At 41.5% G+C, this 13,643-nt stretch overlaps 1 protein-coding gene across 10 annotated transcripts in view; it reads left to right on the forward strand.

The window, feature by feature from the left end:
- Immt (inner membrane mitochondrial protein) overlaps positions 1–13,643 on the forward strand; it is a 44,224-nt gene that overhangs the window by 23,126 nt on the left and 7,455 nt on the right. For 6 of the 10 annotated variants that reach the window (XM_052720384.1, XM_052720378.1, XM_052720386.1 and 3 more), the window contains 5 exons: positions 1,657–1,793; positions 7,594–7,697; positions 8,896–9,031; positions 9,697–9,826; positions 12,868–12,882. In XM_052720384.1, the coding sequence (XP_052576344.1) occupies positions 1,657–1,793; positions 7,594–7,697; positions 8,896–9,031; positions 9,697–9,826; positions 12,868–12,882 (522 nt within the window). The remainder of the gene's footprint in view (positions 1–1,656; positions 1,794–7,593; positions 7,698–8,895; positions 9,032–9,696; positions 9,827–12,867; positions 12,883–13,643) is intronic. The other 4 variants (XM_052720385.1, XM_052720379.1, XM_052720387.1 and 1 more) reach the window with 1 other exon arrangement.

A 13,643-nucleotide genomic window follows, 5' to 3' on the forward strand; every position in this document is an offset into this window, starting at 1 on the left:
GTGGTGGCGCACGCCTTTAATCCCAGCACTCGGGAGGCAGAGCCAGGCGGATCTCTGTGAGTTCGAGGCCAGCCTGGTCTCCAAAGCGAGTTCCAGGAAAGGCGCAAAGCTACACAGAGAAACCCTGTCTCGAAAAACCAAAAAAAAAAAAAAAAAAATACGGATTAAAGCATTGTAGCTAGACATCTAAAGAAGGTAGCATTGCAGGTGACCTGCCTACAGCCTGGTTTTGTATGGTTCACTGTTGCCTAGTCTTCGATGCCCACCATTAACAAAGCCTGTCCCAAGATCCAAGCACCGTATTTTTCCTCGCTTCCTGTTTGCTTTCTTGATACCTTGCTCTTTAGATTAAGCTGCAGTTTGATCTCAGTTTCTTGGTATTTTCTCACCATTGCCTTTCTTCACTTATCTGTGTACATGTGCACACCCTGTCTCCTCCAGATACTCACAGAGTAAATAAAAGGTTCAAGTCGGGGGAAGGGAGAGAGAGAGAGAGAGGGGGGGGGGGGAGGAGACAGCCTTTAATGTTGGTGTTTATTTCTTGTGTGCTTTTTGGTGAAACTGTCCATTCCAAGTCTCCCTTTGGTTTTTGTTGTTGTTGTTTATTTGTTTGTTTGTTTAATTTTGTTTCTTTGTTTTAGACAGGGCCTGCTTTAAAATCTGATTGATTGATTGATTGATTGATTGATTGTATATATGTTTGTATGTGTGTGTGGGAGCACAAGAACCATGGCCTGTGTATGTGGCGATCAGGGATTGCACTCAACAGCTAGCACCTTTACCTGCTGAACCATCTCATTGGCCTTGCTTGAGATAAGCTTTTGTTGTATACTGTGTGGTGATCCTCCTGCTGCTGTCTCCCCAGTGCTGGGTTTACAGGCAAGCACCACCACACATAGCTTTTCTTTTACTTTTTTGTTGGCATGTTTTCTTGTTTGTATCTTGTCTAGTATCTTCTTGTATCCTAGACATGTGAGTTTGCTATGAGTTTTCCTCTTTCTGAGAAGTTGAAAATAGGCATCTGTTTTTTCCTGGTGAGTCTGTGCAATTTTTATAAAATGAAATAGTTAATGATTATGCTACATATATATATTCCCTTCAGAATGTTCTAAACCTTTCTCCATTTGATTAAGTTAGCCTTTCTAAGATATTTTCCCACTAAAACACCTTTTATTTTAGAAAACTCAGACTTTATACAAGTGGAACTAATATAGTAAACTCTGACAGATCTGCCATCCATACTTAATTCTTTTTAAAGATTCATTGGTTGTTTTTTTATCTGTGTGAGTGCTTGCCTGCATGTATGTATGTATACCATGTATGTGCCTGGTGCCTGTGGAGGCCTGAAGCAGATGTTGAAGACCATGGAAGTAGAGTTACAGGCAGTTTTGAGCTGCTGCTATGTGAGCACTAGGAACCAAAGCCTGGTCCTCTGCAAAAGCAGCAGTGCTCTGAGCCATTTCTCCAGCTACGTTCCCACTCACAGCCCCTGTACTTTTAAGAGAATTACGCTTTTCTAAGATTGGGTCCTATGTATAACTTATTTTGTTTTATGTTTTTGTGAGAACTAATTGCAGCAGAAGACTTTTAGGAAAATAGGAAAAGTTTAGTCCATTGCGAGGAGGATGTGTTTTTAACTGTTCTTTCCTTTTTCAGCTCTAGCCAAGAGTTTAGAAGATGCTCTGAGCCAGACTGCATCCGTCACTCTGCAGGCTATTACAGCCCAGAATGCTGCAGTTCAGGCTGTCAATGCACACTCCAACATACTGAAAACAGCCATGGACAATTCTGAGGTACGCCAAGGAGGGGTTGACCTGTGTAGTAGACTGTTTCTGTTCCATATGGGCTTTCTCACAGAGTAAAGACAGTCTGCAGTATTCTTTTTCTTCTGTATTTTTAAGTCAGGATCTTTTCACTGTGGTTCCCAGACTAGCCTGCAATTCATTAAGGAGGCCATACTGTCCTCAGACTTGCAGCGATCCTCTTGCATAAGCCTCCTGAGTAGGGATATCACAGGTGTGTGCTTAGCTAGAGTAATTGTCTGAAAAATACCAAAACAGCTGGGGACGGTTGGCATATACCTTTAATCTCAGCACAGGGAAGACAGAGGGGGCAGATCTTTTGAGTTTGAGGCCAGTCGGTGCTTCACAGTGAGACTTTGTCTCAAAACAAAATTGAGAAAAACCTTAGATATGTTTCAAGTGAACCACAGCACTGTTATAGTGTGAGAACTCAGGGGGTTGTTTCTTTGAGACAGGGTCTCATGTATCACAGGCTTGTGCTGAGATGATTGTAGCTAAGGATAAGCTTGAACATGAGATGCTTCTGTCTCTACTTGGAAAGTGCTAAGATTACTAGGTATACACAACCTCACCTGGCTTGAGAGATAGTTTACAATTGCTTTTTCTTAATAGTCCTTCATGTTTTTGTTACCTTTAATTTTTTTTAATTTATTGCTTTTTTTTGAGACAGGGTTTCTCTTTGTAACTCTGGCTGTCCTGGAACTAATTTGTAGACCAGGCTACCCTTGAACTCAGAGATCCACCTGTTTCTACCTCCCAAGTGCCGGGATTACAGGCTGGAGAGATGACTCAGTGGTTAAGAGCATTGGCTACTCTTCCAGAGGTCCTGAGTTCAATTCCTAGCAACCACATGGTAGTTCACAACCATCTATAATGAGGTCTGGTGCCCTCTTCTGGCCTACAGGCATATATGCAGACAGAACACTGTATACATATTAAATAAATCTTTAAAAAAAAAAAAAAAAAAAAAAAAAGGTGTGCACCACCATGCCCAGCCAAGCATTTCTTAAAGAAAACTTTTAAATTTTTAGATATTTTAGAATGATGTGAAATTTTAAGAAATAGTACTAAAACTTCTATGTACCATAGACACTGAATATTGTAATGTTTATGTTAATAATTTAACTTCTATTAAACACTTAAAAATAATAATTTTGATTTCTGAATTATTAGCGGGACTCAGCAAATTTCCTTTAAAAATTACGCCCAGTTTTAGTATTTGAAAACATGTCTCAGTACCAAATCAATTAGACTAAAATAGAGTAAGCACGTGAACTGTAACATTAAGGCTAAAGCTCAGGATGATCAGAAAGTGACTTTGCCAACTGTTACTGTGTTCCAGGATCATGTTGTTTCAGTCATATGTCCTCTGTCCACCTGTCTTAGTTAGGGTTTCTCTTGTTGTAAAGAGACCATGACCATGGCAACTTACAAAGAAAACATTTAATTGTGGTGACTCGTTTACAGTTTAGAGATTCAGTCCATTATCATCATGGCAGGACATAGCAGTGTGCAGGCAGACATGGTGTTGGAGAGGTAGCCGCTATATGTTGATATGCAGGCAACAGGAAGTAGACTGTCTCACTGGGCATGACTTGGGCATAGATGAGACCTCAAAGCCTGCCTCCACAGTGACACACTTCCTGTAACAAGAGCACACCCACTCCAACAAGGCCATATCTCCTAAAAGTACTACTCCCTTTGGGGGCATTGTCTCTTAAACTACCATACCACAAAAGAGTTGGATTTGACTTCTGATAGTATTGTTAGAGATACAAACTTAGAAAACTTGAAAAGTGGCCGGACATGATGGCACATGCCTTTAATCCCAAGCAGAGGCAGCCGGATCTCTGTGAGTTCGAGGCCAGCTTGCTCTACAGAGCTAGTTCCAGGACAACCAGGGCTGTTTCACAGAGAAATACTGTCTTGAAAAACCCAAAATAAATAAGTACAAAGAAAATTCTATTTTATTTTTAGTTCAAAGGGGGAAAAGTGTAACTATCATAGTTTAGTCAGGCAGCGAAATGGGAAAGCAGTCAGGATATTTGTCATTTCATTACATAGGTGTGGGAGGGTTGGAAGGTCCTTGATGTCAGGGACCCAGTGGATGAATGTCCTTCCGAGGGACAGCAGTTGGAGGCTTTGGAGTAGAGCAGCATGAATGGGAGTTGTCTTCCACAGTGAAGGCACACAGTTTACCACTGAAGGGCACCTTACAGAAGCCTTACCTAAGATGAGGGAAGGTTAGGCCTCTTATCACAAACATCTGTGAGCGGAGTTGTCAGTTTTTTCCACATAACATTTTTACTGATTCTTTGGGAGTTTCACCTCATGCACCTTAATCATAATCCCTTCAAAGTCCTTCCCAAAAGAAGTTTTAAAAAAAGAAAGAAAGTCCTCTGTGCTATCTATATATTTGCTGGAACATGGTCAAATTCTTAGTGACTTGCCTTTTAAATAGAACTGAGTCCTTCCTCTCCCACACCTACACCAGAAAGCCATCAATTGTGGAGAGTTACTCTTGAGCATCTCCATCACACTTTAAGAGTTCTCTTCGATGGCTTCCTGTCTAGGCTGTAACTTTTTCCTTTTTCTTTTTCTTTTTTGGGTGGGGTTGGGTTGGGAATAGGGTTTGTCATAGAGGCCTTCCATAGTCTCTCTTCTTAACGGTACATCTGCAGTCATCGATATCATGGCAAAAGTAGTCTCCTTGCTCTTCATAATCAGCGGGAAGCATGGATCATGGACTTCCACTCTGTTTTTGACGACAGCACAGACCAAGAACATGGACCCTGTTGTAGGTCCATGGACCCAGACGTGGCCCTTATAGGCTTCCTGGACCATAGACATCAACATGGCCTCCGGTAGCAGGACAGGCTACCCACATCAATGTGGCTCCCATGACAGCACAGCCTATGGATATCTACATGGCTTCTGGCTGCAACACAGACCATAGACATCCCCATGGCCTTTGGCGGTAACATAGGCTGTGGACATCAGTAGAGACCCTGGCTGCAGTAGGACCACAGACCCAGACATGGCCTCAGGTGGCAGCTCAGGCCACTCAGATCAGTATGGCCCCTGGTGGCTGCATGGCCTATGGACATCTACATGGCTTCAGGCAGCAGTGTCCACCATGGACATCTGCATGACCTTTGGTGGAACCTTGGACCACGGGTATCAACATAAACCCTGGCTACAATAGGACCTCTGACCCAGACATGGCCTTTGGTGGCAGCAAGACCCTGTATCACCATGGCCTCAGGTGGCAGTGTAGGCCACTCACACCAGTGGCAACATAGACCCCAACATCCACATGGCCTTTGGTGGGAACCTGGACCATGGACATCAACCCAGACCCCAGGTGCACTAGGGCCATGATTCAATTGTTTGAAACACTACATATTTCTTTATTTTCATGTAACAAGGCTATTTTTATTTAAGTTTACTTTTTTGTTTGAGGCAGAGTCTCCTGTATCAAAGGATGGCTTCAGACTTGCTGTGTAACTGAGGATGACCTTTACTTCTGAGTCTCCTGTTTATACATCCTGAATGTTGGATTTTCAGCAGTGTGCTACCATGTCTGGTGTTATGTCCTGCTGTGGATGGAACCCTAGGCTTCATGTATGCTAGCAAGCACTTGCCAATTGAACAGTATCCCTAACTTCATTTTCAAAATGAATTTTATTTGTTCTGAGATAGTCTTACTGTGTAACCCAGAACAGTTTCAAACCTGTGATCTTCCTGTGTCAATGTACCACTGTGCCCTGCTACAAAAAAATCTGCCCATTTTCACAGATTTTTTTGCTTGTGTTGGGGGATAGTTTCTCACTATGTATGGCTAGCTTGCCTAGAACTCACTATGTACACCAGACAAACCTCAAACTTGGGATACTGCTGAGTCACTTTCCTAAGTACTGGGATCACAGATGTGTACAACCATGCCTGGCACATCTTTATAAATGTTAAAAATGCATTCCAACTTCTGATTGTTTTAGTAAAGCTGCGTGTGGACTGGGCTCTGTAATATATAACAGTCTTTTTTTTTTTTTTTGGTTTTTCGAGACAGGGTCTCTCTGTGTAGCTTTGCGCCTTTCCTGGAACTCACTCGGTAGTCCAGGCTGGCCTCGAACTCACAGAGATCCGCCTGGCTCTGCCTCCCGAGTGCTGGGATTAAAGGCGTGCGCCACCACCGCCCGGCATATAACAGTCTTTTTTATAGTGTGTGTGTGTGTGTGTGTGTGTGATGAGAGTGTGAGTATGCGTGTGTCCATGTCATGGTGCATGTATTGAGGTCAGAAGACAACTTTCAGGAGTCAGATCCTTCTACTTTTTTGAGGCAGTATCTCTCTGGTTTCTGCCACATTGTGTAGTCCTGGCTAGGTGGCCCATTAGCTTTTGGGTGATTCTTGTGTTTCTGTCTCTTGTCTCGTTATACAAATGCTGGTATTACAGATGCATGCCACTGCATCCAGCTTATTTATATGGGTTTCAGGGATAAAACAAAGGTTGTCAGGTTTGTGTGACAGCCTCTTTTATCTGCTGAACCATCCTGCTGGTCCTGAATTAATTTTTCTTCTTTCTTAATCTTTTTGTTTTTGTTTTTTTTGAGACAGGATTTCTCTGTGTGACAGTCCTGGCTGTCCTGGAACTCATTTTGTAGACCAGGCTGGCCTAGAACTCAGAGATCTGCCTGCCTCTGCCTTCCAAGTGATGAGATTAAAGGCGTGCACTACCACCACCAGGCTCCAGATTATTTTTTCATCGTGTTGGGAAACAGCTGCATTTGACCTGACTATGTCTATTACAGGGCTCTTTCTTTCTGGACCTCTGTAAGCCTGGATTGCCTTCAACCAGGAAGAGACATCTTTGTCATTCATGTTTGTATCTTTATGAGTCTATTTGTCAGTTATGAAGAGTTCTGTAATAAAAGGCAAAGTTCATCTTTCCATATTGCATTGTAGTACTTGGATATCATTTGAAATGTTTATGCTCATCAGTATTAAATTGGGAGTGTTTATTAATCTTATCACTAGATCTTAGTTACTGTTTTATACAATTTTAAATATTTTATCAATGTGTTGGAATTCCTTTGTAATCTTTTGAAATTTTAATTTAAGGATTTAAAAATTTTATTCTAAGACGAATTTTATTAGACTGCCACAGTGGTCCAGTGCAATGAAAGTTATCTCTTCGTCAAGAGGATTGGCTTTTAAATTCTCCACTGGGAATTGATGTGCCCTTAAAATGGAGACCATATCACATGTCAGTGGGAATGTCGTGGAGAATTGCTGTTAAAGGAGACTTCTAAAGTCAACTCTGTTGCCCTATCCTAGAATGCCCTAATAGAACAGGCTGGAATTCACAGAGATCCCTCTGCCTCTAGTCCCTGAGTGTTGAGATTAAAAGCATGTACCACCAAGTCTGGCTGTTTTGAGAATCTAATAATAAATACATAAAAAAAATCCCTAACCCAGCCAGGTGGTGGTGACACACACCTTTAATCCCAGCACTTAGGAGGCAAAGGCAGGTGGATCTCTATGACATTGAGGACAGCCTGGTGTACAGATCGAGTTCCAGGAAAGTCAGGGCTACCCAGAGAAACCTTATCTTAAAAACCAAACAACCAAAATCCCTAACCCTGTGAGATAATGAATTCCTATTCTGGAGAAACATTGTCTATAACTTTTTTCTCTGAATTTAATCGCACAGAATTCTGCATTTAATCTTGACCTGTTGTATGATAGTGAGAGCAATTAGTTATGTTTATGTAACTTAAACTTCTGTTTAGATCACAGGTGAGAAGAAGTCGGCCCAGTGGCGCACCGTGGAGGGTGCATTGAAGGAACGAAGAAAGGCAGTTGATGAAGCTGCTGATGCCCTTCTTAAAGCCAAGTAATTACTCATGGACTTTAGCAAGTGATTAGGGCCTCCTGGTGACTGTCTTTGGGCTGGACTTTCTCTGTGTGATCTTTTACAAAAGAAGAGGCAGAGAAACCATTCCCTCACTTCTCCACCAGTGTGTGCTCTGAACTGGCCCCAGGAACAGGAAGATTTAAGAGAATACATTCTATGAAGCATAACTAAGCTAAAATAAAATAAGTAAAAATTTTTATAAAGGAGCACATAAAAGTGTCAGGTTTGTTGGGGCTGAAGAGATGGCTCAGTGGTCAAGAGCACTGGCTGTTCTTGCAGAGGACCTGAGTTCAGTTCCCATCACCCACATGACAGCTCAAGATTGTAACTTCAGTTTCAGGGGTTCTGACACACTCACACAGACATACATGTAGACAAAACATCAATGCAGATTGAAAAAAAAAAACCATAAAAGTCAGATTTGCATTGGATTGTTGCTTAGATTTTATGTGTCTACTCAGTTACCATGGTTCTGTTCTAATTCCTAGATTTTAGTGGGATGATCAGTACAGTTTTATCAGAATTCAGAATATGTATCATAACAATTTGCTGGACCTACAAAAATAGTTAATTTATTGAGCTATATGCTCCCTTGACCTTTCTTCCCACAAATAGGCTAAAGCTAGTATCTTAGTTTGGTTTCTGTTGCTGTGGTAAAGACCCTGACGGAAAGCAGCTTGCGGAGGAGAGGGCTTATTTGTCTCACACATCTCAATCAGCAGTCCATCATTGACGGAAGTCAGGGCAGGAACTCAAGGCAGAAACTGAAGCAGAGGCAATGGAGGAACTTGCTTATTGCTTGCTCCTCATGGCTGGCTCAGCCTGGTTTCTTACGTACCCCAGGACCACCTGCCCAGGGATTGCACTACCCACAGTGGCCTGGGCTCTTCCATATCAATCATCAATCCAAAACTGCTTCCCAGTCTGCTGGAGACGTATTTTCAGTTGAGGTTCTCTCTTAGATGACTCTAGCTTGGGCCGTGTTGACAAAAAGCTAACCCAGCTCAGGTAAAGCACAGAAACTGATAGAAGTCGGTGTTAGGTCTGTTATAAAGCCTGAATCTCATGCACCATGACCTTGAGCTATTTCTATGTTATACTTACATCAAAACTCTATGAAGTTGGTAAGAATTCTACTGAACCCTACTGTTTTTGTCTTTTTTTTTTTTGTCCTCAGAGAAGAGTTAGAGAAGATGAAAAGTGTAATTGAAGATGCAAAGAAAAGAGAGGTGGCCGGAGCCAAACCTCATATAACTGCCGCAGAGGGAAAGCTTCACACCCTGATAGTTGACCTGGATAATGTGGTCAAAAAGGTATGTTTCTGAAGTCTTCATAATATTTTATATTTTAAAGTATCTTAAAGCATTTCTGAGAATTCAGAAAAATAAGAAGATTCCTACTATCTCCGTGATTTTTTTCATTGTAAATGTACTTATTGTAAAAAGGAAAAAAATAACAGTGGCAACTTCTTCTAAAGTGTGTGTGGGAGGATTGGTAGCAACATCCGGGCACTTGCCTTTAAGTGCAATGATCTGAATTGGATTTCTGGGGTTCATTTAATGGAAAGAAAGAGCTGATTCCCACAAGTTGTCCACTGACTTCTACTCACATCCTGTCATACATGAATACTCACATATACATAGGCATAACTCATGCTTTCACAAAAAATAAAAATACAAAGAAAGCCATGGTAGTGGACGCCTTTAATGCCAGCACTCAGGAGGCAGGTATGTGGATCTCTGTGAGTTCCAGGCCAGCCTGCTACCGAGGAGAACAGCTAGGGCTGTTACACAGAGAAATCCTATCTCAAAAACAGAAAGCAAAAAAAACCCAAAGGTAAACCAGAAGACAGGTGTAATTTCTGTTCTCTGATCTTCAGAGTTCTGTATTTGTTTGTAGCCTCTAGTCAGACTGGTTTCTCAGATGGTAGATGGTGCTTTTTGTTCCGTTTAGCCAGAGGTCCCTTGTGTCTCCCTAGGTCCAGGCTGCGCAGTCAGAGGCTAAGGTGGTGTCTCAGTATCATGAACTTGTGGTCCAAGCCAGGGAAGACTTTAGGAAAGAGCTGGACAGTATCACTCCAGACATCACTTCTGGATGGAAAGGGATGAGTAAGTACAACTGATTTCCATTTTCTGTCTGATTTTAGCATCTAATCAACTAATCTAAACCTGCTTCAACTCCACGCTTTCAATCTCAGTGCTTCTGGAATGTCTGAATTGGTGTATTGTTATCTCTGCCACGGCCGTAGCACATAGAACACTGGCATTACTCCTGTAGTTTTAGTCATGGTGAACTAGTGTCTAATTCTGTATGAGTTAAGATTCGATTCTAATTTGCTACTCAGAGGTTAAAAATAGGATCCAAGTGAGGTAGAGTAATGTTTTAACGTTAACTCTGTTAAGATATGTATGTATGTATGCTTATTCAAGTCATTTGGTACTTAAAAAATCTTTGGACTGGATTAATTAAGGCACACTTGAGAATTCTGTTAGCAACCCCAATTCTTCAAGGCTGTTCTCAAGATGTTACTCTCCAGTTTAAGCCTCCGTGCCTAGCTGGAAAATTCATTCTTCTGAGATTATGACATTGAGGAATGGTTGATGCCTAAGGGCAGGGGAGTTAGCTAAAAGGTGGTTACATTTGCCAGGCGTGGTTGTGCACACCTTCAGTCCCAGGACTTCGGAGGCAGAAGCAGGAGGATCAGCCTGATTTGAAGCTTATCTGGTCTACTTAATGAGTTCCAAGACAGCCAGGGCTACATAATGGGACCTTGTCTCAAAAACATAAAGTTAAGGTGCCTTAGTCATCTGAGGGTGAACAGATATGGCCACCTATTACGTGTCCCAGGAACATTGACATGACTAGGAAGATACTATTGATAGTTGTTTAGTAACTCATTTGTTGAACTGTGATGTGCAGTGTAGTGGACTTGAAGACGTATATGCTCCTAACCCAGCATTTTAGCTCCTGTGTATTTGTTGAAGAAAACTCAGAGCAGTGCATTGAAGCACTGTTGTAAGAGCACAGAATTTGAGAGCTAGGGGTGTAGTTCAGTGGTCGAAGACTCCGAGCATGCAAGAGGCCCTGGGTTGGAGACTCAGCACTAACAAAAGGGCCTAGTATGGTGGCACATGCCTTTAATCCTACCACTTGGGAGGCAGAGACTGGTGGATCTCTGTGAGTTTGAGGTCCAGAGCAACATAAGTTAGACTCGTACTCAAAAAAAAAGGAAAGAAAGAAGAAAAGGAAAGAAAAAAATGTGGTGAGAGGATTAGGCTAGAGTGGTGGCTCAGTGGTAGAGCATTTGGCTAACATGTACAAACCTTGAGTTTACTCCTCAGCATCAAAAAGAATTCAAAAGAAAGAAAAAGAAAAATCTGAAACAGACAAATGTGATTTTGTGTATCAGTGTAAGTGAGCTGGTATTGTATCTCTCCAAAGAGAAGTCTGGGCGGTATGGGCACATGTTGCCAAACCTGGTCATCTGGGTTCTAGCCCCAGGACCCAAATGGAGAAAAGAGAGTATCAATTCCTAAAAGTTGTTCTCTGATCTCTACCAGTTGCCATGGCACATCCCAACCCAAATAAATAAATAGATGTAATACTTTTTTTAAAAAATATTAAAAACTAAAAGAATATAGAATAGGAGAGCACTAACATGAAGGTTATATCTTTATGTCAAGTATAAAAAAGTGCTTGGGGTCCATATAGATGGATCAGCAGTTAAGAGTACTTCTTGCTCTTGCAGATACCCGGGTTTGGTTCCTAGCACACATGTAGTAGCTCACATGTGTAACTTCAGTTTCAGGGGATCTGATGTTCTCTTCTGGCCTCTGCCAGCACCTGTATTCACGTAGTGCCCATAAACACTCATGCAAGCACACATACATTATACATAAAAATAGACAGTATTTTTGAAAAGTGTTTGGGCCGATAAAATCCAAATCGAGTTCATAAGCATATTTTTTATTGCTTATAGACTCACAGCCCACACTGCTGTATTCATGTGCCCTGTTAAAATCATCTCTTACATCAGGTGGTGGTGGCGGCACATACCTTTAATCCCAGCACTTGGAAGGCAGAGGCAGGCAGATCTCTTGAGTTTGAGGCCAGCCTGGTCTACAGAGTGAGTTCCAGGAAAGGTACAAAGTTACACTGAGAAACTCTGTCTCGAAGGAAAAAAAAAATCATCTCTTACATTGTCCCAACTTTGTCAGTTTTTCCTTTGACACAGAAACAGACCCTTTTAATGAAAAATCCTTATCTTTGAATTTAAACCCAGTGGTCCTTAGCAAAGCTTCATACTGGACACAGGCCTGGTTGTGTAGGCCTATAATCCCATGTATTTGAGGAGGCTGAGGCAAGAGGATTGCAGATTCCTGGGCTACAGGGTGAGTTTAAGACCAACTTAAGTAACTTAGATCTGTCTCAACATAAGGCTAAACTTTGGTTGTAGGCATAGCTTAGTGGTAGAGTGCTTGTCTAGTGTGCTTGAGGGCCTGGGATTTAGGTCCAGAGTTGCCAAGGGGAAAAAGAGAGAGAGGCGATTGCTGAGGCTGGCAGCTGAGACCTCTTGTCACTGGTTCTGGAGTGTTTGTGGTCATGATGAGGCGCATCATTTAAACTTCAGTAGTCATAGTTCTTTGGTTAATTTGCATAGGTTAAATGTAAATTTAATGTGAAGTTCCCTGTGAAGTTTTTCTAAGAAGCCTGCTGTAATGCAGCTCTCGAGAAAAAGCAGAAAGGTAACAGGATCTGCGAAGACTGTCCCAAAGTTCCCCTGAAGAAAGCATTAATTCTCAGGCCTGGGATGAAGAAATACTCTGTAAATGTATTTCTGACATTTGAAGTAATGACAATAATGAAAGAAAATTGTGTCCTCCAGGAAAATTGTTAGTTGATTTGCTGTGATGAAACAGTAACAAATCCCTCCTAACTAGAACAACTTTTAATGTCAGTGATTCTCTCGTTCTTTTAAAATACTACATCGTACCTTGATATATGTTGTATCTGACTCTGTAAATATAGGAAATAAGCATTTTGCTTTCCAGTAATCTCTTTTCTTGATTCTTCTGGATTTTGCTATTTAATGATCGCTAACCAAAGTGTGCGCCTTCTTTTTTCAAACTATTCTTCTCTCTCTTTGTAGGTATTTCTGACCTAGGTGAGTAATTATGTTTATTTTATGTTTAATGGCATTTGAGTATATGATAATTCCTAATTGTACATTTTTGGCATCCATAGATGAATAGGACCAACTGTGTTAAATGATTGTAAGGCTGTAAATGTGAGATATGTTTATGTATACACACAATATGGTCTTTGTTTTACTTATGATTTCAAAGAACTTCAAACATTGAAAAGTAAGAAAAAAAATACAGATAAAATCCCATGGTTTCTTCTGAGTTCATCAGTTATCAGATCCATTCTCAGTTTTGTCTCATCTGTTTATAGCCTTCATGTCAAAGTAGATTCCAAGTACATCTTTTCCTTGTAAATACTTTGAGTGTGTTTTTAAAAAGATAATCGGGCTGGGTGGCGGTGGCGCACACCTTTAATCTCAGCACTCGGGAGGCAGAGCCAGGAGGATCTCTGTGAGTTTGAGGCCAGCCTGGTCTACAGAGCGAGAGCCAGGACAGGCACCAAAACTACACGGAGAAACCCTGTCTCGAAACACCCCCCCCCAAAAAAAAATCATAATCGGAATACCATTATTATGCTTAAGGTTTAATAATTCTCTAGGCATGTAGTGCCTTTCTACTTACAGAATTTTTGCTGGGCAGTGATGGCGCACTCTATAACTATATAACTGTTACATAACTCTATGTAACAGTCCTGGCTGTCCTGGAACTTGCTCAGTAGACCAGTCTGGCCTCTTAACTCACAGAGATCCACCTTGCTCTGCCTCCTCACTGCTGGGATTAA

The sequence above is a fragment of the Peromyscus californicus genome, unplaced genomic scaffold (genome assembly GCF_007827085.1).
Source record: "Peromyscus californicus insignis strain IS unplaced genomic scaffold, ASM782708v3 Scaffold_6__1_contigs__length_162567912, whole genome shotgun sequence".
In the NCBI taxonomy this organism is placed as follows: Eukaryota; Metazoa; Chordata; class Mammalia; order Rodentia; family Cricetidae; genus Peromyscus; species Peromyscus californicus.